The sequence below is a fragment of the Hydra vulgaris genome, chromosome 04 (assembly GCF_038396675.1).
Source record: "Hydra vulgaris chromosome 04, alternate assembly HydraT2T_AEP".
Lineage (NCBI taxonomy): Eukaryota > Metazoa > Cnidaria > Hydrozoa > Anthoathecata > Hydridae > Hydra > Hydra vulgaris.
Genome location: NC_088923.1, coordinates 42,214,564 through 42,241,484, shown reverse-complemented (window position 1 = coordinate 42,241,484; position 26,921 = coordinate 42,214,564). Strand labels below are relative to the sequence as shown.

Sequence of the window (26,921 nt, the reverse complement as noted above, 5' to 3'; positions counted from 1 at the left end):
ATCCATTTCTCATCACACGTCACGATCCGGTCGAGAGACGGATCGTTTTTGTTGCGCAGAAGAAGAGCAGACGATACCTCAAAACGACGATTTTTTTGATTTTCGTTCAGTTCGTGCGGCACCCATTTGCTAAGCTTTTTTGACTTTCCTATTTGCTTCAAGTGGCGATCAACTGTTGAGTTATGAACGTTGAGTTCTTCCGCAACCTCTCGTATGGTTTTGCGCGGGTCGGCTTAGATTAAGGCTCTCAATTGATCGTCATCAATCTCAGACGGGCGTCCGCGACCCTCTTCATCTTCAAGGCTCTCCTCACCGCTGCGGAATTTTTTGAACCACCACTGTGCCATACGTTCGTTAGTGGTTTCTGGGCCAAATGCAGTGTTGATATCGCGAGCTGTGTCGGCAGCTTTTCGGCCCATCTTGAACTGGAACAGAAAAATCGTGCGAATTTGTCTCTTGTCCATGATAGATTTGACGTCCTGTAAAAAATGACTAAATTATTATAAAACAAAACCAATACGATAACTAGATCAAGCGAAAAACGCGCTTTTAAATAACATATAGCATGACATCTGCCAATAATAAATTTATTCAAAAATTCATCCAAAAATATAAAATATGAAAAACGAGATTATTTTTGCAGCAACCTAATAATAATATGGTTATTTAATAACTATCTTAAATCACAAACTTTTAAAACAAATCTTACTTGGTAAGTTGCCAACCATTTTGGCAACAAGATTTTCTAGCTGTTTTCTTTTACCTAAATCATTAAATAATTTTAAGAAAACAATACTACAATGTAGAAAAATAATTAGAAGGCAAATGACTTTTTTTTAAAAAAAAAGTCATTTGCCTTCTAATTTTATACTCTTATTGCTTAAAAATAAATAAGGATTTAATAAAAAAAGACATAACAAAAAAGTCGACAGATAAATAAAAAAAAGAAGTACAAAATAAAAAATACAAGTCTAAAAAAATATTGTTTATCTAATATATCTATATCTAATGTCTGTCTATAGATAAATATATATCTATATATAAAGTTAATAACTGATGGGCGTGATTAGAAAAAGACGTGTACTCACCTTATGTGATAACATCTGATTAAACAATTTGTTTTCTTTGTTTTCCATCTTCTTATATTTGCACTTGTTTCTGCATTAACTTGTTCATACATTAACTCACTAGATGCAAAGGTTACAGCCCACGAAGTTGCTTTAAATGAGTAATCTACAAAGTTTTGAACATTAAATGTAATTTTAGAATGCACACAGAAAAATTATAACAATTATAACAAATTATAAAAATGTAATAGTTACCACATAACCTCACAACATTATAGTGGGGATTTTATATCATGATTTTCCTACCATGGTGAGATTTTCACCTTGAGGCTCCTTTTGCTGTGGAAACATTCACCACGGCTAAGGTGCCTCATCTACCCCTAATTATATATAATATATTAAGTATGATACTAAAAGTATGTATAATAAAGTATTGTCAAATTTGGTCACCAATAAATACCGAGTACTAAAAATTCAACTCAGAACCAAGTTACATTCTCCAACAAGATATGAACTAAATTAAATTCTTGCTACAGGGTGCGATCACAAAAGAAGACGAAGAAAGGGAAAAGTGAATTTTCTCAAACTTTAAAAGTTAAAAGGTTATTGTGTCTTACTACAGAAAGATATTCCTAGGCAATAACATAACAATACCATTGGATCTTCCTAGTCAATAATATTTTATACAGAACTTATCATTTGTCATGTAGTTTAATAAATTTAATAATAAAAAAGCTATAATAACTTATCTATTATTAAATTAATTACATCGACAAATTTGACAGTCTAAAATATTATATAATAGGGTAGAAAAAAAAGTATACCTTGTATTAGGGTTTGATCTTTAGCATGTTGCAATATGAGAATTATCTGCCATAACGTTACACGATTTTGAACTAAGCTTTTTAATATATTTATTAAACCTAAATTGACAAAAAGTTGATATAAAATAATACAATATGTTTAGATAAAATATTATATATGTGACATTTTATTTTTTGTCAAAAATGCATTGCGATGTTATAAGATATCTTATACCCTGATATATCTTATACCCTGAAATATCTTATACCCTGATACTTTTTTTATTATTATAAAACTACAATGCAAAATAATTATATTATTATAAGAGTATAGTAAAAAGTAATTACAATAATGAATATATAAACTATATATTTCATATAATCATTATATTTAAAAAATTCGGAAAATTGTTTGCGGAAAATATCCTGAAAAAATTCAGAATATTTTCCCCCTAATTTTTCCCTTAATTTTGCATTCAGCCAAGTTGATGACAATAATATATACTTTAACTTGCATGTATGGAAAACTTTTCGGATATTTGGAAAAAGATAAATTTCAGAAAAATATCCGGTATTCCGGGAATATCCCAAAAAATATAATTCCTGAAACTATATTATAAAAAAATAGTAAATAAAATAAAGAATATCTTTCGAAGTTTCTAATCATAGGTTTTTATTGAGAATAAAAAAAGTTCCAAAATACACAATATTTTGGCAACGTAACTTTCATGCTTCAATCAAGTAAAATTGTAACCTGGACGAGGTCACCTAAAATATACATGATTGAAACGTGAAGAAGGAAACTGGGTAAGAGCATGCATCAAACTTTATCTAATGAATAAGTCGGTATTTTCACCAATAATAGCTAGCGACACCAAATTTAGCTAATAAGAAACAAATAAAAACTTAAATAATAATATGATTATTAAATAATTATCTTAAATCACATATTTTTAACACAAGTCTTACATGGTGAGTCGCCAACTGTTTTGGCAACAAGATTTTCTGGCGTTGCTATTTCTTCGATCTAAATCATGAAACAATTTTTAAAAAAAGCAATGCTATATTTGAGAGAAACTTGCTTTACATATTGGAAGGTTGTCAACATTGAAAGATAAGTATAATGCAGTTTCAAATACAATAGCGTCATAATCATCTTTTTGTGGGGGAAACATTGAACAAATCCGCGTTTATAACCTGTATTATATTGTACATTAGGGGTATGACTAAAAAAATTTTTTAAGAATTTTTAATTCCCCCTGTTACCATGAGTGGAGAATTTATATTTATAAACAGAAAATATAAGTTTTTAATGTTAATTTTTGAAAAAGATTACCCCCCAAGCTGAAAATAATTTTTCCTACCTTTTTAATGTTATCCTAATAAGTTATAAATATTGCTAAAAATGGTCTTGCTTCAGACAAGAATAAGAAAGTTTGGGAATCAAATTTAGTGAGATTTGAAAAAGCTAAGACTTAAAGAATATGTGCTATTGTTAAAAGTATTAGTGAAATGAATAAAATTTCTTCAGAACAGCATATTATTGATTAATTTAAAAGTTTCTCATCAAATGTTAAAAGCAGAAAGGAGAGAGTTGGCTAAAGAAATTGAACTAATATGGAGAAAGCTGAATATTCCAATTTTACAAGGTAAATCACCATCAGAAAGAAAAATTGAAAATGTATTGAAAACACTTGACAAAAATAGTCGAAAACCTGGAACTGAAAATTTAACCCGATTGTTTAACAAAACTAATGAGAAAGGTGAGTGGTTGTGTTAGGAAGATAAAGATTTTATGGTCTGCAAAAGTCAATAAATGGAATAGTTGGATATTGTGCCATTATTGGAGATACTGAAGGTATTCATCCAAGAAAACTGGTGTTGATAAAGAAACAAATGCTCAAAAAACAAATCAGCCAAGACTGAGATTTCAATGAATCAGCTAGTGAAGGAGGTTATTCAGTAACTGAAGAGCAGTGTTCCAGCAGTGATACCGAAGCTAAAGATGTCGAAAGTTTGTCATCATCATCTAAAAGATAAAAAACAAATTTGTCTGTAAATTTGGTGATTTCTGCAAAGATTAGTACCAAAAAAGCACATAAAGTCTGCAAAACTTTATCAAAAAATGGAATTTCTATTCCTACACCAACTCATAGTGGTGTCTACAAAGATGTCGGGAAAGAAGGAGAAAAGTTGAAAGCAAATTATATGGAGAACTTAAAAAATGAAAAGCGGTCTTTACACTTTGATGGAAAACACATAGAGAAAATGGAACATCAAGTAGTTGTTTTTAAATATGAAAAGAAAGAGGTTAGACTTGCTGTTCTTGAGCTGATGAATGGAAAAGGTGAAACAATATTTAATGGGATAAAACTTGTGCTGGATGAATATGAGCTGTGGCCAGCCATAAAAATGGTTGTATCTGATGCAACATATGTAAATATCGGAACAAGAATTGGTGTAGTAACATTGTCACAGAAACATTTCAAAACCATGGGACTAGAAAAACCTTCTTTTTTAGGATGCCACCACCATATTTTACATGTCATAAATAATCTTTTTGAAAGATCAACAACAAAACCAAATCTTCATTACCCATATGTGACAAGATTATGGCAAGAGTCCAAGAACCCGAAGTTATTACTTTAGAATACTGGAGATCCTTTGACAAAAGTGAATTGGGTAGGCTGGCGAGATGACATGGACTTCCTGTATCACTTAATAGTTTGTTATAAAAAGTTCAAAAGCACAGGTACCTTTCCAAAAGTGAATTTCAAATCACATCCTGCTATAAGCAATTTAAGATGGAACTTGAGAGTAATTTTTGTTCTACTTGCTTACATTCTAATACCAGACTATCAAGAATCGAAATCTGCTCAAGCAGCATGCAACTTCATCTGTGGTTCATGGGGTGATATATAGTTTGGTGATCACTACTTCAATCCTGCAGATTTTGTTCATCTATTAGAAGCATGCAATGAGCATCCAAAAGCATTAAAATTGTTGAAGACATTTTGGTCCACAGAGCCAACACCAATTCCAACACAAGGGTCAAATATATGTGCAGAACGTGCAGTAAAAGTGATGCAAGATTTAGTGCCTTTATGTCATAGCATAGAAAAACTTAACATTAAATACTTATTGTCAAATACACTGTAAAATAATTTTAATTATTCATGTTTATTGGTTTTCTATAAAGTACTGGAACATGTGTTGCAAAATTACATTTCTTATATTCCATAAATCTTGTTTTTAAATGGGGGGGGGGGGATACAATTCAAATATATATTAATCATATAATATTTAAATAATTTCAAAAAATGAAATAAATAAGTATTAACCTTTTTTAACAAGTAAAGCACAAGATCAAGATGTCATATATTACAAAAAGATAAAGTATATAATAATAATATATACATATATCAATAATAAATAACATAACATATTTGTTTATTGATATTATCTTGGATAAATTCTTTAACCTTGTTGTTAAAAACCAAATAATAGAAGAAAATCTATTTTTGGTTTTTATCTAATCGACTTTTGAGCAATAATGTGTGCAGAAGTTCTACAGGCATTATTATTGCTCAAGAATCAAGAATAAGTTCTGCTAGAACTTATAATTTGTCCATGTAGCTTACTTAATTTGATATTAAATTTGTTTTAACATAACTTATTTTGTACTAAATTAAGTAAGCAAAATGGACAAATTCGCCAGTCTAAAATATTATATCATAAAGTAGAAAAAAAGCATACCTTGTATTTGAGTTTAATCTTATTTGTGTGGCAAATAGGGATGCTTGGTACTAATTTATTTAACTTAATTTGATGTAATTTGGATATTAGATATTACAACTTAAAATATATTGGACTATTTAGTTCTGTTTTAAATGCATTGCGTTATAAGATATTATATAGACCAAATTTTTTTTTTTAACTATGATTAAACTACAATAAAAATTAATTATATCATCATAACAGTAAAATAATTATAACTAATATAATGAATACAAAAACAATACTATAAAAAAATAAATAATATAATAAAAAATATTATTTCATATTTCTTATCACAGGTTTTTATTAAGAATAAAAATAGTTTCGTTAGGCGCGATATTTTGACACGTAACTTTCACGTAAAATAGTAACCTGGACAAAGTCACCTAAAATAAACGTGATTGAAACGTGAGTAAAACGTTGCGTGCCTACTGGGTATAGATTAAAATAATATTTGTATATCATATATATATAATACATAAAACTCTAAATATAGTAAAGATAATCATCATCTGTATAATTTTAAAAGATTTTTAAAACAAAGTGACCTATAGCACACAAAAACTAAACATGTCTAAGAGTTTTTAGATATTTACATTAGGTGTTCTAATATTGTTTGAAATAAATAATGTATTTAACAAAAATTAAATAAGAAAGTGGTCACTGAATTAAGTCTTAAACAGTAATTAGATAAACAATGCTAATAAATTAAAATTTGTGGCAAATACAAATATTTTTCTTCTTCTAAATATCGCTATTTACTTGATACATACCACTACTTTTAACTAGTCTTTTCTTCGCAATGCATTTATAAAATCCACTTCTGTAGCATTAATAGTATGATACTTTCCTACCATCTTTATCAATCTTTTCACCAGAAGGTAAAACATATTGTGTTGCATTATTACTTTCAATATCTGATTTCCACATTTCAAATTCTAAAAAATTATTTACAAAAATCAAATAATCACTACAAGACAAAAAAGGAGAAAATGAATTTGAAAACAATTATCATTGTGTAACAACTTATATAAAAAAAATTCATAACATCAACAGGAACTGGACTAAAACATAGGCAATAAATATTTTTTAGAACCTATTCATGTTAGTAATTATGTTTGAAATTATTACAAATTCAAAATCATTTTCACAACACATAATCACTAACATATTAAAAAAATAATAAAGCAAGAATACAAAACTTGTATGCAATATAAATGGCACTTTTACTCTAAACTATATTTAAATAAAACATTACTTACTTTTAAAAACATTAAAGCATTACCTCGATAATTAGCAAACGATAATTTTTCTTTCAGAAAGGTATAAAAATGAACTGCAGATAAATGTTTTCTTAAATCCTTAATTCGCCTACATTTAAATCCACATTGAAGACAAAAAGAATTTCCTGATTGAATATTTTCTTGTGCTTCATCAATTGATTTGTGTTTATTTTTCATATGCCGTAGCATGTTTTTTTTTTGGGTGAAAGAGATAGTGCAAATTGCGCATTTTAAAGATAAAAAATTGGTATTTTTTACATTGGCCATTTTCTTTTTATTTATGTTGGATTCGAAAACATTTGTATACATGGCATCTTCATCAGAATCAGTATCACATACTTCAAAACTGGTGGAAACTTCACGCACAATAGTGGTAGGAACAACAAAATCAAGATTTATTTCTTTTGAGATAAACCATGACATTAAAACTAATCTTAAATATTTAGAATATTTAGTAGGGTCTTTTAGAAAATTGTAATTATTGTTCTCTATTTGACCATTATTTATCATACAGTTAAAGTAGTCATATTTTAAGCAATAGATTGCACATACTATTATGGTAATAACTCCACAAATATTTCCACATGTCTGCATGGGATAATTTTCTTTGCAAAAAGAACTGCATTTTTTAACTCCATTCATGTGTGTCTTTGGATCATGACAATAAGTGATATTAAAGCTTTCGCTTATGTGATACAATTTTCTGATTAATAATTTAACTTTAGTTAAAAAATCATCTGGAGCTGTCCATCCTAAAGAATCTCCATAGTAAAAATTACCTTCAATACTATTATAAACTGCAAGTGTCCAGTGGCAACCTGCATTTAAATCTGTGCCAGAAAATGTTTTCTCATTGTTTCCTCCAACATTTATAATAAAGATCAGCTTTTCAGGGACAACAGTTATTCTTGATACACAATGCTCAATATTTCCTAAAAAGTTAAAATAAATTACCTTTGAATGGCTTTGAATAGAGTTTAAAATGCTAGAAATTTGCAGCATATGATCTGATGAAAGCCATCTAGCACAACATAACTCAGCCAAAGTATTAGGGTTCATCGCATATTCTGATATTTCTTTATTAGCTGGCCTTCTAAAAAGCACTTCTTTGAACTTTTCTATTAAATTTTGAGAAGGAAAAATACTGATTGATTTTGGTACTAACTTGGGAGAATTAAACCATGTTAACTCTTGATCAACTGCTAGCTTCATTTCTTGAGCCCTATGAAGAGCTATTAGATGCTGAACACTTTCATACATGAACTTTCCTAGATTGCATTCTATATAATGGATTCCACTCGCAATATTATTGCGCATAGATGATAGTTCAGTGGACCATTTCATTAACTGATGTTTAGGTGGTAAACTTTTAAGAGAAAATACATCATCAGTTATATCCACAGGAGACTGGCGTGTTTTGATAGAATAATCTTGAACAGATTTAATAAACTGTTTCTGTGACTCGCAAGCATTATGTCGATTATAATTGTTGATCGTAAGGTGATTAAGCTTTAACTTGTTTGAAGACAAGCTAGCAGATGCCTAAACAAAAGTTATGTCTTTTAGAAGAAGAAAAATTGCATTATCTTTAATGAAATAAAACTGTACTAAAACTCACCATCGTTATTGCGTATTAGATACTAGAATCTAGTAGCGAGTTCTATCGCATTTATATTTTACATATATTATATATATCCATACAAAGGCATAAACTTTTTTTAAATACGGCAACGAGAAAAAATTGTTTTTCGGACTAAGGAAAACAATCTTTTTTCGTCCAATCAAAATAGGGAGCCATTCCTGTATTTAACGATTAGTAAAACTTTGAAAAACACAGACAGATATCATTTATTCTATATCATACTGGTCTAAAGATGAAACTGATTCTGAAGCTGTTGATTATTGCATGAAAAAATTACAGTTGGTTGCTGATATTGTATCAGGTGAGTTAATGTTTTCGTAATTCAAATTAATCGCTGTATGTGAGCATATTAATTGTACGATAGCAAAGTATGCAATGCAAGACATAAATTGGTTAAATATTGCTAATCTGAGTCATATCAATTTCATATTTTGAGCATTCCAAATTTTCAACAAGCAAAGCATCCAAAATAAATGTACAGCGAGTAGTGGAACCTGCAAAATAAATATATATAAATTAATGGAACTTGCAAAATAAATGTATAGCAAGTAGTGGAACTTGCAAAATAAATGTACAGCGAGTAGTGGAACTTGCAAAATAAATGTACAGCGAGTAGTGGCTTACGTTCACGTCGTGTCTATTGTTAAAAAAGACTTATATTTAGTTTCATTATTGGAATTTCATATATTAATTATTAACTAAAAGCCAAGACTCAAATTAATTTAAATATTATTTCAAAACAAAAAAAAATAAAAACCTCAACTTGTAAGGTGGTAATGTGTATTGTGTTTTGTATTTCAATATATTATTTAAAGTCATTGCTTATTTTTTTTTTTTTTTTTTAACAAAATTTTAAAGTATTTTATGTTTTCTTAGGTTGGAGGGTGTGTGGACACCCTTCCCCCGAATCAATGAGTGTGCAGCTTTGTTTGTTGTAATGTTGTGAATTATAAATTTTATTGTGATGATTTTAAAAAAGCCTTTTTAATAAGAATCAAAATATTTATAATGAATCGTTTTTAATAATAGGGTGTGTTAAATCATTACCCCACACAACTCAAAAAATGAACCTCTCCTATTTGGTGGCAGTCTACATGGAAATTATAGCAATTTATTGCATATGAAAATTAATAAATTTATTGAAAAATTAATCTTTTATGAATAAAAATTTCATTTTTTGTTGGTAAAAGTGGCGTTTGGTTGCCCCCTCTAGCTCCTAGGACACGCCCGGTGACTAAAGACCTATCTAAATTTGTAGGTTACTATTACATCTATCTTTTGATACCAAGTTATAAGCATTTGGATAAGAATTGACAAAACTATTAAACTTTTAGTGCTTAAAAACATTTTTTTGACCACACTTTCTTCAACAAATATTTATATCGAAAAATCGGTACTAAAATCGACATAACTTTTTATGGAGTTGTTCGATTTTGATAATTTTTTCACTTTTACAATATTGAATTGAAGCTCTTTCTAATGATATATAACAACCGAGAATTTATCTATTTTAAAATTTGCATGGCACGTACCTAATATAATGCATGATGACACTACCATACCATATCTCGTACGAAAGATAAAATAGACCGGAAGATAAAAGAGAGATAAAGATACTCAAGAAACGGAAGATACTCAAGATACGGAAGATAAGAGAGAGGTAATAGTTACTCAAGTTAACTCAGCTGTTGGTAAGGTAAATATGATGCTAGGCATTGTAAAAGAGACATTTAATTATATTGATAACAATACGGCATAAAAGTAATATACAACTTTCGTTCGTCCACATCTGGAATTTGCTATTCAAGCTTGGTGTCCTAACTAAGGACAAGACATCGAAAAAATTGAAAAAGTTCAAAGAGCCACTAAGAAAGGTCATGCAACAAACAACTCTAGAAGAGCGTCGAATACGTGGTGATTTGATCTTGCAATATAAAATTCAATAAGGCTACAATAAAACAAATTGGGTTTCCCAGTACAACTACACCGAGTCACAAGAGGGCTCTCGTCTAAGACAATGCAAATTTAAAATGAAAAAGCTAATATACAAAAACGCTCATAGAAATAATTTTTTCGCAAATCCTACAGTCCACACGTGGAATAATCTGCCGAATCATATAATAGAAGCATAGTCAATAAATCTATTTAAAAATAAACTAGACAATTCAGAGATTTACAAAAACCTTTTAATAAAAGAAAAATTAAAACATTAACAAGACTGTGAACACTTAAACACTCAAAAGATAAAGTACAATATGTACTGTTAATGTCCCAGCTATTATTTAATTTTATTTGAACAAGACCCGACTATTTTACATATATATGTTTCCACCTCTTTATCTGCAACAACTGCAGCAGGTAATTTTTATTTAATTAGTGCAACATCTATTAATTCCTAGTTCTCTTTGAAATCCAACAAGCTTTTTATCAAACTGATTAATAATCTTTATGCTGCCCATTGCCAAACAGCAATTTAAAACGTTATTTCCGAAATTGGGTCGGCAAATACTTCCGCTAATTTTTGCTCCTTATCCTTTTCTAGTTTCAAAATTTTAAAAATAATAATCTTATTTTTTCCCCTTTAATTGGGAATCGGATTTTAAATATTATTTGAAGACAAAATTTATATACAGAGTACTTTCTCCCATTTTCATGTTTTCCTTACTCATACTATCTTCAATTTTATAAGTCATCTGTCAACCGTTTTCTATTATTTAACTTACTTATTTTAATTAACTTTATTATTTTCTTTGTATTTCCCAACCTTCTAGTGGTTAAATAACTTTATATTGATTTTTATTTTAATTATTTAAAAAAAAATTAGCTTAAAACTCTAATTAATTGGTTTTGAAACTTACCCAGCCAGCACAAACATGCATCTTGGACATATTATATTCCGAAGTTTTTTCTGTTTGTGGTAATCCTAATAAAGACAATAAAATGATGTCTAAATTTTTATTATTAAATTTAGTATTGATTTCAAATGAATTTTTATTTTAAATAAAATGTGCAATTATTTAAAATTAATGTTTTTCTCTAGGTAAGTATAACGCTTTTGCTTCTTCGTCCGAATACCCTTCTAAGTCTGTCTCCGATTAATTCGTCAGATGTTGATGTAGCATCTTCCTTTTTAAATATATCTAGTGCAACCGTGACATAATCTGATGTTTCCTTAACATTATCATTTGCATTTGTAGTTCTGTTATCTGATTCGTTAACCTATTTATAAAAACATGACAATGATTTTTAAACGCTTCCTTCTCGTTACTAATAATCATTCAAACATCACTAATTGCATTACCGTTAGCTGTTATAATAATAGGAGCCTTAGGCACCACCGTATTGTACTTATACCTAACGTTACCTAATAATGACGGGTTTCTTTCGAGTAATTTTTTTAATTCTTGTGCTATTTGGTTTGTGGTAATATTAATTCCTCACATCTTTTGATATGAGCAAAAACACAACCTTGTAGCCAAAATTCGGATAACATATCATTATTAGGGTTAAGTATTCCACCAAATTCGTATTCTCTGTATGGACAGCATAATATATTATTAATGAAAGATTTGCCACGATTTGATTGTCCTACTAAAAACAATATTATTTTTTTGTAATCGCTTAATGTTAAAATATCAAAACATCTATCGAAAAAGTACATACAATCGTATCCATTCAATAATGATATTCCTTTTAAAAAATGATAATAATAAACCACACAATCAGGGCCTCCGCGTGGGTAAGAGCCAGATTGAGCAAGATTATTTTTTAGCGCCCTTCCCTAAACTGAACCCTAAGGTTTAAAACTATGACTTGTTATGAATTTAATCATTAAAATATTTCCAATGAATTCTTTTATTTTATAAAAATAATTACAGGTTATATAATACGACAGTATACAAGTTACATACAATATACAATACTAAATCTAAGCAATCAATAAAATTTGCTTGTCTCAAACAAATATTAAGAATTAGATTACTTTATAATTGTTCATCAGTCAAAAATCAAAATGCTTTTTACATATTTATTCTTCTAGCTTTAGCAGCTACGAAGTTCTTTATGAGATCGTTAATATCTATGGAGTCTAAAGTATCGCTCTCTATAGATATTATATATAAGTCCGTTAATCGTTCTTCTTTCATGGTAGACCGTAAATAGTATTTAATTAGTTTTAACATAGAGAAACTTCTTTCTCCAGAAGAAACAGACACAGGTAATGTTAAAAAAATGCGTAATACAGTAGTTATATTCGGGAAGATCTCATTTAATGCATTTTTATAAATGTAATTTAAAAACCTCGTGAGGAGACAAGTTAGATTTTATTTAAAGTTGGATGGTTTTAATTCTTCGTTTAAAGCTATACCATCAATATCTTCATCGTTTAATTTTGCATCGTCGGTTAATTTTATATGCAAATTATTGCAGTGTTTCAGTAAACCCTCATTATCCCATTGTTTTAGTTGGTTGATGAGTATTATTTAAAAATCTTCGTTGTCTTTTTGCAATAGTTAAAATCGTTCTAAAATTGACGATATAGTGTTGTCCTGAATAGCGCAGTAGAAATTAATTTAAAATCATGTTTTGCATCGTACATTGTATTATCTGATGCTTCGTAATCGAATAACTTTCTTATTTTTTGATTTTGAGTTTCAGGGAAATCAGGCTCAATATCAAGTTCTCTACCTTTAGCCATTGCAGACGTCATAAAATCTTCAAATTTCTCATTAATTCTAAGACTTTTAAGTTGGTTCAAAAATGAATTAAAATTTTCTGTTACTAATTGTAAATCGAATGTGGACTTATGCATTATTTTGCTGACAATATTGACAAGATTTAATAAATCATACCAAATTAAGACAGAACACAAAAATTTTGAACAACAATTTTTTGAAATTATTTTATTTGCTTGAGCTGATTAATATGTTAATGATTATTATAATGAAAATAATGAATATTATAATGAAATAATGATTATATATTAATAATAGAATAATATTTTGAAGAGTGGAGAATTTCTAAAATCTTTTCCTAAATAGCATCACTTATAATGCTAATTATTTCGTTTTGAATCTGACCACCTAAGTAATGACTAATATTCTTTTTCTCAGACGTTTGAACGCGATGTAAATGTTCAGACATTATTCGATCGAATTTAGTTATGGTTTCTATTAATTTCAAAAAGTTTCCGTTGTCGTTTTAAAAAAGATTTTTAGATGAACCTCTAAATGCCAAGCTTTGTACTGATTAATACTATTTAAATAAGTAATTTGTATAATAAAATGAAATAAAACCTAACAAGCTATTTATCAAATTAATCATTAATTATTTAGCAATAGGTCTTTATGCTGCTCATTGCCAAACAGCATTTTAAAAGTTATATCCGTAATCGGATCGGCAAATACTTCCAGTGATTTTTGCTCCTCCTCTTTATCCTCTTCTAGTTTCAAAAATATTAGGAATAATGGTTTTTTTTTCCATTTTTCTAAAGGCTAAATAACTTTTAATTAAGTTTAGTTTTAATTAAAAAAAAAAATTAGTTTGATAATCTAATTGACTAGTTTTAAAACTTACCCAGCCAGCAAAAATACCTGTTTCAAACAAAGTACTATAAAATACTGAAAGTTTAAGATATATTGGGCTCCGGAGTTTATTGTGATCAAAAAAAAAAAAAAAAAATTTAATAAGAATAATTTATATATTGACACAAAAAACAGGGTATGTTATTGTGTTATGTAATATAATAATAATAATATTTTAATACTATAATAATTGAAATTATATATCTATTTATATATCCCTTAACGACGGCACTAGCTATACTTGAACGACCTTTCTTGTCTGAAACAACTTAAACAGGTAATACTATGTTGTTCAGTACAACATTTACTCTTTCCTTGTTCTGTTTGAAATCTAACAATCTATTTATCAAACTGATTATTAGATCTTTATGCTGTTCATTGTTAAACAGCATTTTAAATGTTACATCCTATGTCGAATCAGCAAATACTTTCGGTAATTTAAGTCTTTCTCTTTATCCTCTTCTAGTTTCTAGTCTTAAATATTTCAAAAAAAAAATGTTATTTTTCCCTCTTTAACTCGAATCTGCTTTTAAATAACTTTTGTTTAAGAAATAACTTAAATATTATAAACATTCTTCCTTTTTTTTTTTTTTTTCCTTATACAATCTACAAATTTTGAGGTCATTTTTCAACCGTTTTTTGCTATAACTTACTAAATACTTTTTTTTATTTTTTTTGTAACTCCTTATTTTTTTGTAGCTAAATTACTTTATTTAAAGTCTCATTTAAATTAAAAAAAAAATAGTTCAATACTCTACTCAAATGGTTTTAAATGTTACCCAGTTAGTGCAATCACGTGTTCTAAACAAAGTACTTTAAATTACTAAAAGTTTAGGTTAGACGGTGTTCCTGAATTTATTGTGGTCAAATAGAAATCAAAAACTTTAATAATGCTAAATTATACAATGACACTGAAACATAGGCCTACGATATTACAATTATAATAATAATTTTATAAAACTGTAATATTTAAAATTATACATAAATTTATAAATCTGTATACGGCACTAGCAATACTTTAACCGCCTTTCTTGTCTGAAATAACTAAAATAGGTGATACTTTGTTGTTCAGTACCACATCTACTATTTCCTTGTTCTCTTTAAAGTCTAACAAGCTATTTATCAAACTGATTAAAAGGTATTTATGCCGCTCATTGCCAAACAGCATTCTAATAGTTATATCCGTAGTCGGGTTCGGCAAATACTTCGGGTGATTTTTGCTCTTCCTCTCTATCCTCTCCTAGTTTCTAGTTTTTAAAACATGCAATTAAAACTCTAATTCTAACTAACACGTTTGATACTCTAATTAACTGATTTTAAATCTCACCCAGTTAGTGCAATCACGTGTTCAACACAAAGTACTTTAAAATACTGAAAGTTGAAGTTATACAGGGTTTCAGAGTTTTTTGTAGTCTAATACAAAATAAAAAAATGTATAATGCTTATTAGTACAATTTTGCTATAACTTACTGTTTCCGTTTATTTTTTTTTTAAGTAATTCAAAATTTTCTTGTGGCTAAATAACTTTTTATAAAGTTTTATTTAAATAAGAAATAACGAAATAGTTTAATACTCTAATGAACTGATTTTAAATCTTACCCGGCCAGTTTACACGTGTTTCAAACAAATTACTTTAAAATACTGAGAGTTTAAGTTATACAAGGTTCCAGAGTTAGTTGTGGTCTAACAGAAAACAAATAATTTAATAATTCTTATTTATACAATGACACTGAAAAATAGGCTCAATAAAAGTATTATATAAAATATTTAGTATAATATTAAAAATAATATTGTAATACCATTATATTTCAAATTATTTATCTATTTATATACCCATATACGGCACTAGGAATACTCGAACCGCCTTTCTTTTGTAAAACAAATAAATAAGGTAATACTTTGTTCAGTACAACATCTACTATTTCCTTGTTCTCTTCAAAATCTCACAAGCTATTTATCAAACTGATTAAAAAGTGTTTATGCTGCTCATTGCCAAACAGCATTATAAAAGGTACATCCGTAGTCGGGATTGGCAAATACTTCGGGTGATTTTTGTTCTTCCTCTCTATCCTCTTCTAGTTTCTAGTTTTTAAAACATGCAAGATAATATTTTATTTTCTTCATTAATTCGAATTTGATTTTGAATATTGTTTGTTCCAGATTAAACATTCTTCTATTTTTACGTTTTGAGAACTCATACCATCTACAATTTTTTAAGTCATCTGTCAACCGTTTTTTACTTTAACTTTCTATTTAACTTTATCTTTTTTTTTTAAGTTTTAATTTTCTAGTGGCAATATAGCTTTTTATTAATTTTAATTTCAAGTTGAAAAAATTAGTCTGATACTCTAATTAACTCGTTCTAGAAAATACCAAGCCAGCACAAACAAGTTTTATAAACAAATTACTTAACAAGTAGTTTGTTTATAAAACTATAAACAAATTACTTATTAATTATAGCCATTGCAGACGTCATAAAATCTTCAAATTTCTCATTAATTCTAAGACTTTTAAGTTGGTTCAAAAATGAATTAAAATTTTCTGTTACTAATTGTAAATCGAATGTGGATTTATGCATTATTTTGCTGACAATATTGACAAGATTTAATAAATCATACCAAATTAAGACAGAACACAAAAATTTTGAACAACAATTTTTTGAAATTATTTTATTTGCTTGAGCTCTAGAATTCATGTCTTTTGTGTCGTCATTAGTGATATCTAATAGAGCTTGATAAATTTCTATGGCTTCTATCCGACTTTCATATCTAGTTTCAAAAAGTGGTTTTTAGGACAATAAAAAAAAAATATTTGTTAATTGTTATGAAAAACTGAATTATAATAACAATACTATAACATTGTGAAACAATTACTAACCTTGTCTTCAAAATTTGCCCAATTAAACATTACAAAGCTAAGTCTTTAAAGTTTAGTTTTTAGTACACAACTTAAGTCACACTTGCTATTGTAAACAGGAAGTGCAAAGAATACTGATTAAGTAAATTCACAGAATGCAATAATTGCTTCTATTATGTTTCTAAAAATAAGAAATACCACATTAAACTATTTATATTTATATATTTTTACAATTTAGGTAGGGTTTATACTTACTTTCTGCCGCAATAGTATATACAAATATATATATAAACATACATATATATATATATATATATATATGTATATATATATATATATATATAATTTAATAATATTAACATAATCATACTATAATATTTGAAATTGTATAACTATTTATATATCCATATACGGCACTAGCTATACTGAAACGATCTTTCTTGTATAAAACAACTAAACAGGTAATACTTTGTTTTTCAGTGTTTTTCAGTTATCTACTATTTCCTTGTTCTGTTTAAAATCTAACAAGCCATTTATCAAAGTGATTGATAGATCTTTATGATGCTCATTGCCAAACAGCATTATAAATGTTATATCCGTAGTCATATCGGCAAATACTTCAGGTAATTTTTGCTCTTTCTCTTTATCCTCTTCTAGTCTCTAGTTTTAAAAATATACAAGATAATATTTGATTTTCTTCATTAACTCTCAAATCTAATTTTATATATTGTTTGTTCAAGCAAAAAATTATAATTATCTTTTATTTAATTAAAAAATAATTACTTTCAATACTCTATTTAACTTTAAGAGCCGTTTTTTCTAAGAATCAGGCAAATTCCTGAAACTGTGGAAGTGACCTCCTCCAAATTGCTTGAATTTTTTATATATTGATCAGAATATAAAAAAAACCTGTTGGGGAAAAAAAAAATTTTCAAAAATATTTCGTTCACTCGGAATCTGGGCTTACATTTTTGAGATTTTTTTAAAAATTTTTAGAAATTTAGTTTTTAACACCTTTGAACCCATTTTTTTGGCAAGGCAAAAAGTTGCACATAGCTTTTGTAGTTAATATCAGACGTAACCCAAAAGCTCTCTCCAAAAAATATAAAAAAGTTGTGTGACACTGTGCGGTTGGCTAATTATCATAGTTCAAAAGTACTAAATCAATCAGTTTTGTCAACTTTTAATCGGAGTTAATTCTAGCGGCGAAGTGTTGCACACAATTTTTCTTTTAGGATTTGAAATTATCAAAGGTATTGAGTCTAAAAATAAAAGAAAGTTATGTGATACCTAAGGCCTATTAATATATTAAGGCTTGAAATTGGAAAAAAATGTTTTAGTATACTTACAAAATGAACCATTACGGCAGAGGCGCTTAGTTTTGTAAAAATGTAAACATATCCAACTGTCAATACAAAAAGGTCCTAACATAATAATAAAAAAAATTCGTGTGATTTTGTCACACGCATGATATAACATGAATTAAAAACTGAACAAAAATCTAACATCAAGATAACTATATTGCTAATTAAATAAAACATAAATCAAACATTTAAATGTTTTTCCATTTAAAAATTAGTTTTTCATTTATTAATAGAGTCATTTACACACATTATCCACCACATCACACATAATTTCTACTCTGCTGCAGTAAGTTTCTCTAAGAATAATGATATGACTGTATTATAGTCTTCTTCGGATAATGAATAATCGCCACAACCACTAATTAGAAAAGGAGCATTTACTAAACAGATAATTTTATCAGTTTAGTTATTTATCTCCTCGTTAGTAACTGCCAGCGAAAAGTATTATTCTCTTGCCCGTTAATCATACAATTAACTCTGATCCCAGTTATAGATACCTAAAAGTATTAGCGCAACATTTAAAATAATATAGTACAACATTCAGTACAACATCTACTATTTCCTTGTTCTGTTTGATATCTTACAAGCTATTTTACAAACTGATTGATAGGTCTTTATGCTGCTCATTGTCAAACAGCATTTTAAATGTTACATCATTTGTCGGATCGTTAAATACTTAATGTGATTTAATTCTTCCTCTTTATCCTCTTCTAGTTTCTAGTCTTAAAAATTCATAAATAAGAAATTATTTTTTCCTTCTTAATTTAAATCTGCTTTTGAATATTGTTTGTTTAAAAAAAACTTACATATTATATATAATAATAGTATAATACTATAATATTTGAAATTATATAAAATTATTTAAATCCATATACGGCACTCGCTATACTGGAGCCACCTTACTTGTCTGAAACAACTACACCACAGGTAATACTTTGTTGTTCAGCTCAGCATCTTCTGTTTTGTTGTACTGCTTAAAGTCAAACAAGCTATTTATCAAACTGATTAATAGGTTTTTATGCTGCTCGTTTCCAAACAGCATTTTGAACGTAACATCCTATTTCGGATTAGCAAATACTTTGTGTAATTTAAGTCTTTCTCTTGATCCTCTTCTCGTTTCTAGTTTTCAAAATTTCAAAAATAAGAATGTTGCATTTTCCTTCTTATGTCGAATCTGCTTTTAAATATCTTTTGTTTGAAAAAAAACGTACATATTATAAATAATAATAATATAATACTATAATATTTGAAATTATATATCAATATTCAAATCTATATACGGCACTCGCTATACTAGAGCCACCTTACTTGTCTGAAACAACTACACCACAGGTAATACCTTATTGTTCAGTTCAGTATCTTCTATTTTTTTGTACTGCCAAACATCAAGTAAGCTATTTATCAAACTGATTAATAGGTCTTTATGGTTTTCATTTCCAAACAGCATTTGAAATGTTATTTCCTACAGGGTGTATACTTTATTTCTGACCCCCTATATCTCGGTGTAAAAATGCGGTATTTCAACACGTACCATTTTATTAATTTCATATCAATTTAATTAGACAAAGAATATATGTTAATAGTTAGTAATCAGTATTTTGTCCATTTCTTTCTATGCATTGGGTAATTCTCCTTAGCAGGCTTTCTACTAGGCGAAAACACTCTTCTTGCGTAATGGCAGCCCACTCCTGTTCAACACGTCTGATCAACTGTTCACGATTACGAGTTCGAGGAGTGTGTAAAACATTGTCCTGGAGTCTTGACCAAATATGTTCGATGACATTTAAGTCGGGCGAGTTGCCAGGCCAGTCGGTCCACAATGCTGGAAAGTCTCTGTTGATCACATTCATTGTTGCTCTTGCCGTGTGGCAAGTTGCTCCATCTTGCATCAGAATAACTTTATTTCTCACAGGAAAGATGGTCTTATCATCAGCTGCACGTTTGTACACAGGTAGAATAATATCACGGTAATATTTTCCATCAACAGTTTTGTTTTGCTTAACAACAACCAGATCAGTTTTGCCATATCGAGAAATGCCGCCGGCTATCATAATCTTGAGACCGAATTTCGGACGTCGAACATATGGTATTGACTCAGGTGTTGCTGTACGTACTCTTTGATTTTGACGGTTTGGAGCCGGATATAATTCAATTGGACTCTCATCAGTCCACAATACGTGAGCTCGTTTCACTTTACCATCCGGTGAGTCATCTGCGAATCCCTCTTCTTGCAAACGAGTACAAAAATTTACGCGATCAGTGATGTTTTTCTGCGACAACATGGGTTTCACTTTCTGTGTATAGGCATGCTTTCCCCATGTGGTCTTGCGCAAGTATTTACTGATAGCACTGTGTGAAATTGTTTTTCCTCTTTCTTTGTAACTGTCTGAAAAATTCAGTTTCTTAGCTACAGTTCTCGTTCCAACTCCGACTTTGTCTTTGACCCACTTTCTGACCTTGTCCTTGGTTCTTGGTGAAAACTTTGTTGGCTTTCCAGGTCGCTGAGCATCTGTGACATCACCCTCTTGTTTTTTTGCCCACTTCCTTACAGTATTTCGAGAAACTTTACACTGTCTAATGATTTCTTTAATGCTTAATCCTTGACTAAATAAAACTTGAATTCGGTGACGAAGTAACTGTTTATCAGAACTCATTTTCAGAGTAAATTGCTAATAAACACATGTTATATAATACATGTTAGTAGCATATACATATAATACATATAAATACACAGAGAGTAATTAATGTAAATCATAAACAGACACCAAGTATCACTGATATAAATAAGGCAAATAAAATAATGCTGATTATTTCTTGTAGCCAAAATGCTAAACATTAAAAAAGTGTAAACTTAATTTCTGACCCCGGTTTCGAAGAGTAGCAATACGTCATAAACAGTGAAGAAAAAATGTGTTACTAATTGGCAAACTAAGATCACATATTAGGGAGTAATAAGGACAATTTACTTAAAAATCGTGCTAAAACTATAGTCATAATGCCAAAGGCCGCGGAAGACAAGGAGAATAAAAATATCATTTTTATGTATGTTGACAAAATGGCTCCCATAAACATTTTCTGAGGTCTTATCCTGTCTGAAGTGAGCGTTTTACGTGCAGAAAGTATAGTTACACCAAAATACATACTATAGTATTTTTCGGGCTAAAGTAGCATTTAAGAGAGCAACTCAAAATCTTGTGTTTGTAACATGTGGGGGGGTCAGAAATTAAGTATACACCCTGTATGTCGGATCATTAAATACTTACTGTGATTTAGCTCTTCCTCTTTATTCTCTTCTAGTTTCTAGTTTTAAACTTTAAAAAACAATAATTTTATTTTTTCCTCTCTAATTCAAATCTGATTTTAAATATTATTTATTTAAAAGAATTCAAAGATAATATTTGATTTTCTTAAACAAGATAATATTTGATTTTCTTCATTTATTCGAATCTGATTTTAAATATTGTTTGTTCCAGAAAAAAACATACATATTGAGAACATTCTTCTATTTTTGTGTTTTTTTAACTCATACCATCTACAATTTTTTAAGTCATCTGTCAACTATTTTATTCTATAATTTACTATTTAACTTTATTTATTTGATTTAGTAATTCCTAATTTTCTAGTGGCTATATACCTTTTCATTAAGTTTTATTTTAATTAACAAAAAAAAAATTAGTTTGTATTAGAATTTTATTGTAAAAATTAGTAATTTACATATTGACACAATAAAATAGGTTTAATGATAGTATTATTTAATATTTATAATATAATAATAATAATAATATGATACTCTAATATTTAAAATTATATATCTATTTATAGATCCATATACGGCACTAGCTAAATTGGAACCACCTTTATTGTCTGAAACGACTAAAACAGGTAATACTTGTTGTTCAGTACAACATCTACTATTTCCTTGTTCTGTTTGAAATCTAACAAGCTTTTTATCAAACTTATCGATAGTTGTTTATGCTGCTCCTTGCCAAACAGCATTTTATATGTTAACTCCTAAGTCTGATGAGGGAATACTTTTGGTAATTTAGGTTTTTCTTTTTATCCTTTTCTAGTTTCTAGTCTAAAAATTTCAAAACTAAGAATTTTATTTTTTTCTCCATAATTTAAATCTGCTTTTAAATATTTTTTGTTTAGGAAATAACTTACATATTATAAACATTTTTCCTTTTTTTTCGTTTTTTCCTCATACAATCTACAATTTTTGAGGTCATTTGTGAACCGTTTTTTGCTATAACTTAATATATACGTTTATTTATTTTTTTGGTTGTTCAAAATTTTCTTGTGGCTATGTACCCTAACCCTGACAGAGAAAACTTACATATTGAGAACATTCTTCCTTTTTTTTTTGCTTGTTTTCTCATACAATCTACAATTTTTAAGTCATCATCCAATCGTTTTTTGCTATAACTTACTATTTACCTTTAACAATTCTCACTTTTTTTGCGGCAAAGTTACTTTTTATAAAGTTTTATTTAAATTTCAAAAAAAAAAAATAGTTTAATACTCTAATTAACTGAATGAAATTCTTACCGAGTTCGTACAATCACGTGTTCTTAACAATGTACTTTAAGATACTAAATGTTTAAGTTATGCGGTGTTCTAGAGTTTATTGCGGTCTATTATAAAACAAAAAGTTTAATAGTGCTAATTTATACAATGACACTGAAAAATAGACCTACCGTTAGTATTATATAATATATATAATATAATAATAATAATATTACAAAATATAATATTTAAAATTATGTATCTATTTATATATCCATATACGACACTAGCAATACTTGAACCGCCTTTCTTGTGTGAAACAACTAAAACAGGTAATACTTTGATGTTCAGTACAACATCTACTGTTTCCTTGTTCTCTTTAAAATCTAACAAGCTATTTATCAAACTCATTAAATGGTCTTTATGCTGCTCATTGCCAAACGGCATTATAAATGTTATATCCGTAGTCGGTTCGGTAAATACTTCGGGTGATTTTTGCTCTTCCTCTCTATCGTCTTCTAGTTTCTAGTTTTCAAAATATACAAGATAATATTTGATTTTCTTCATTAATTCGAATCTGATTTTAAGTATTGTTTGTTCCAGAAGAAACTTACATATTGAGAACATTCTTTCTTTTTTTTTTTTTTTTATTCCTCAATACAATTTTAAGTCATCTGTCAACCGTTTTTTGCTATAACTTACTATTTACCTTTATTTAATTTTTTAGTAATTCCTTATTTTTTTGTGGCTAAATTATTTTTTATAAACTTTTATTAAAATTAAAAAAAATAAATAGTTTAATACTCTAATTAACTGATTTTAAATCTTACCCAGTTAGTACAATCATGTGTTCTAAACAAAGTACGTTAAGTTACTGAAAGTATTTTAAAGTATTTTAAAGTACTTAAAAAAAACTTATATTTATCTCTTTTTCTAGTGCTTTTTTTAACAATTTAATCTTATCTACAACCATTTTAATTTTGTTGTACAAACTCAAACTATTTTTGGTTATTAAAAACAATTTTGAAAATCGGCTCTGAAAATCGAGCACACTGCTTTCAAACATTTATCATTCAAGCAAAGATATCAATCATATGACTCTTTATTATTCATTATACTGAAGCTAATTTTATACAAATATTGGTATCAATTAATTTAATAATATAGTAATAAGTTATTATTATTTTTGCCGGAATTTTGAAATAATATTAAAACGGACGGAAAGGAAGAAGAGGATGGGATTTAACAAGTTTTTAACTAAAATTTAAAATTTCGGCTGATGTAGCGAAAATCAGTCAGAACTTGATTTTTTTTGAAGTATTTTAGACCAACCAAATTATCATAAATAAAATAAAAAATACACATAAACAACGAGAAATGGTAATATATTATTTTAAAGGGTTCTAGAGCGCAAATAAAATAACTTTACGCTAAGATAATTACCAAAACACTATTAAAATTGTTCCTACAGTCAGATAAACATTTATTCAAAAACCTAGCAGATATTTTATAAAAGTATAATCGTTTTACTCTTCGTCAAAGCTTTTACTATGACAAAAAAAAAAAAATCGATTTAAATACATTCTGAAAAAGTATACTTTAAATATAAAAAACTTTTTACGGAATTTGTCACGTGACTGAAGTACCTATCATCAATTAAATTATATATTCCGTGGCAAATAACGAGGTTTATTGCAGCAATTTTATAGAGCTATGGAGGAAACATAGAGTTACTATCAACAAAAAATAAAATGAAAAACATTCTTATTTTAATAGAGAAACAAGACAGAGCAGTCAACTGTTTAATCCATCGAGATTTAATGGAATCAGTGCTTCAAGCATTGTTTGATAGATCAGCCACTTTCAGTCACATTGTTTGTTTCATTTTACCAACAAGAAGGATCTCTAAGCATCAGTAAATTTTTAATATTGTGTATCCGTAGCCATTTTGGTGTTTTTTCCCTTTGAAATAAGGTAAGTTTTGTTTTTTTAAATAAAATTTTTCTATTGACCGTACATACTTAATTTTTAACCATACACCTAGCAAATTCGTTTTACTATGTTAGTTTAAAATTGTATTACAATCAGTTTAGTCAACAACATAAAATTTTTAAGCAAAAATCTACATGTTGCCATTGTCGGCCGACTACAAATTATCGATAATGAGATCGTTTTTAAAAAAAAAGTAAAACTAAAGAGCCATGATACTAGTCTAGACTCTAGATTACTCTAGAACTAGATCTATTTCTATCTGTTAAAATGTGAACTTATTATAATTGTAAGTTATTAGATCTAGAATGTATATTATTCTAGATCTAGATTGGAAAATTAGACTTAGTGACTTAGACTTTACTACTTTATAAGTTTATTTAGTGAACTTAAGTGACTAGTTTAGTTAGTAGTGACATAGTCTTAGAACTTTTAATTGTTAATTGATCTATTCTAGACTCTAGAATCTGTGACTATATATATATTATTATATTAATTATATATATAATATATATATTATTTTATAATAATATATATATATATATATATTATTATATGGATCTAATTCTTTCTTTTTTTTCCGTTTTTAGGTCCACAAGTTCAAAATGAGAAAAACAACCCGGGATTTATGGAGTTTCATTGGAGAAAATTTTTCCCTAATCAACATACCTATTAAGAATGGGTGCATTTTATATATAAAATATCAAAGTAAAAAAACTCTTGCAGAGTCTACAAAGATTTTAACTGAATATTTGCTAAAGGCTGATGTTGTTAGGCTAAAGACTGCCATTAAAAGAACAGAAGATGGTTTTTTAGAACTCAAAAAAGTTCCTGATCGATACTGGTTTAAAATAGTTAATTATTGTGATATGCCTTTCAGGTATCAACCAAAGGAGGATGAGACTACTAAAGCAATGACCAGTATAGATCTTAATACAGCCTTTATGGCAGATACTACTGATACAGGAATAGTTGACACAACCTTAGATCTCAACACAGCTTTTGCTGATGCAAATGAAACTCAACATGCTGCGGCAGATGGCATATCATGTACAACAGGCTTCAACAACCGAAAAGGTTGCCCGTCATGTTTTGCAAAAAAACAATCTCTTCGCCCCGCTAGAGAAACTGTTCAATTTCTGAGAGATAAACTAAAAATATATAAAAATCTTAAATTTACAAATCGTAATTTGACTCAGAAGGAAAACAGAAAATCTGCTTCATTGACAATGTGGAAACAAAAGTATATTCACGCTAAAGAAGCTGAAGATATCATACAGTAAGCTAAGAACTCAGATAATTAACTTATTAGAAAAAAACAGATCTGACGCAAAAGAAAGAGATAAACTCATTGAAAGCATTGGACTTGAGTTCAAAATGGAGTTGGTAAAAGTAAAAAAGGAATGTTGTAAATCACAGAATAAAACCATTATCATTATATATCAGAATAAAACCATTATAGTTTGATCTTAGAGCCACAAAACAAAAGTGTGGTTGAAACCATGGTAGGACGAGCATATGGTCCAGCATTGAGGAAATGTGTCTACAGGTCCTTAGTTAGCCAAGTACCTTTCACAAATATAAGTGATGTTCTAACCCATGTATGTCAGATTTTGACTGGGACAGAACTGTCTTCAGTTCCGCACAAATCAAATGTTGCCAGAATGGCTTTTGAACTAGGAGTGATATCTCTTATTCAGACAGGAGAGGCTCTACATACTTGTGACGTTGCGACTTTGGCATTTGATGCCACTACAGTGGTGGACAAACATCTCAACGAATTCCATGTAAGTGTTTACCCACAGAAGCAGTCACTTACCATTTCTACCATGAGACTACCAGGGGTAGAGCATTTGATTATGCTACACAGATATTAACAGCATTGAAAGAAGTAGCTGATACTTATGCTGATTTTACACAGATGTCTAGAGTAGCAGTTAAAGAAATCTTTTTGTCCAAAATTAAAAATTGTCTTTCAGATAGGGCACCTGTAAACCATTTTGTTATTGAATTGCTAAAACAGGATGTTAATGTTGAACTTCTAGAACTTCA

General features: G+C 28.4%; 1 protein-coding gene and 1 long non-coding RNA gene across 2 annotated transcripts; both read right to left on the bottom strand.

Annotated features, from left to right (window-relative positions):
* Positions 1–838: 838 nt before the first annotated feature.
* On the bottom strand, positions 839–1,995 carry LOC136079083 (uncharacterized). The gene is made up of 3 exons (XR_010637930.1): positions 1,892–1,995; positions 1,089–1,233; positions 839–879 (listed from the first exon to the last, which is right to left on the bottom strand). It is a non-coding gene; the product is annotated as an uncharacterized LOC136079083 (long non-coding RNA).
* A 4,385-nt stretch (positions 1,996–6,380) lies between these two features.
* On the bottom strand, positions 6,381–8,632 carry LOC136079815 (uncharacterized). The gene is made up of 3 exons (XM_065796387.1): positions 8,549–8,632; positions 6,933–8,472; positions 6,381–6,585 (listed from the first exon to the last, which is right to left on the bottom strand). Exons 1-3 carry the CDS (start codon positions 8,549–8,551, stop codon positions 6,479–6,481), a joined length of 1,650 nt encoding a protein of 549 aa, XP_065652459.1. The 5' UTR covers positions 8,552–8,632; the 3' UTR covers positions 6,381–6,478.
* Between the last annotated feature and the right edge of the window lie 18,289 nt (positions 8,633–26,921).

Coding starts and splice junctions, on each gene's coding strand:
- LOC136079815 (XM_065796387.1), bottom strand. Junction 6,586..6,932: donor ATCGTTTGCTAATTATCGAG/GTAATGCTTTAA, acceptor ATAATTTTTTAG/AATTTGAAATGTGGAAATCA.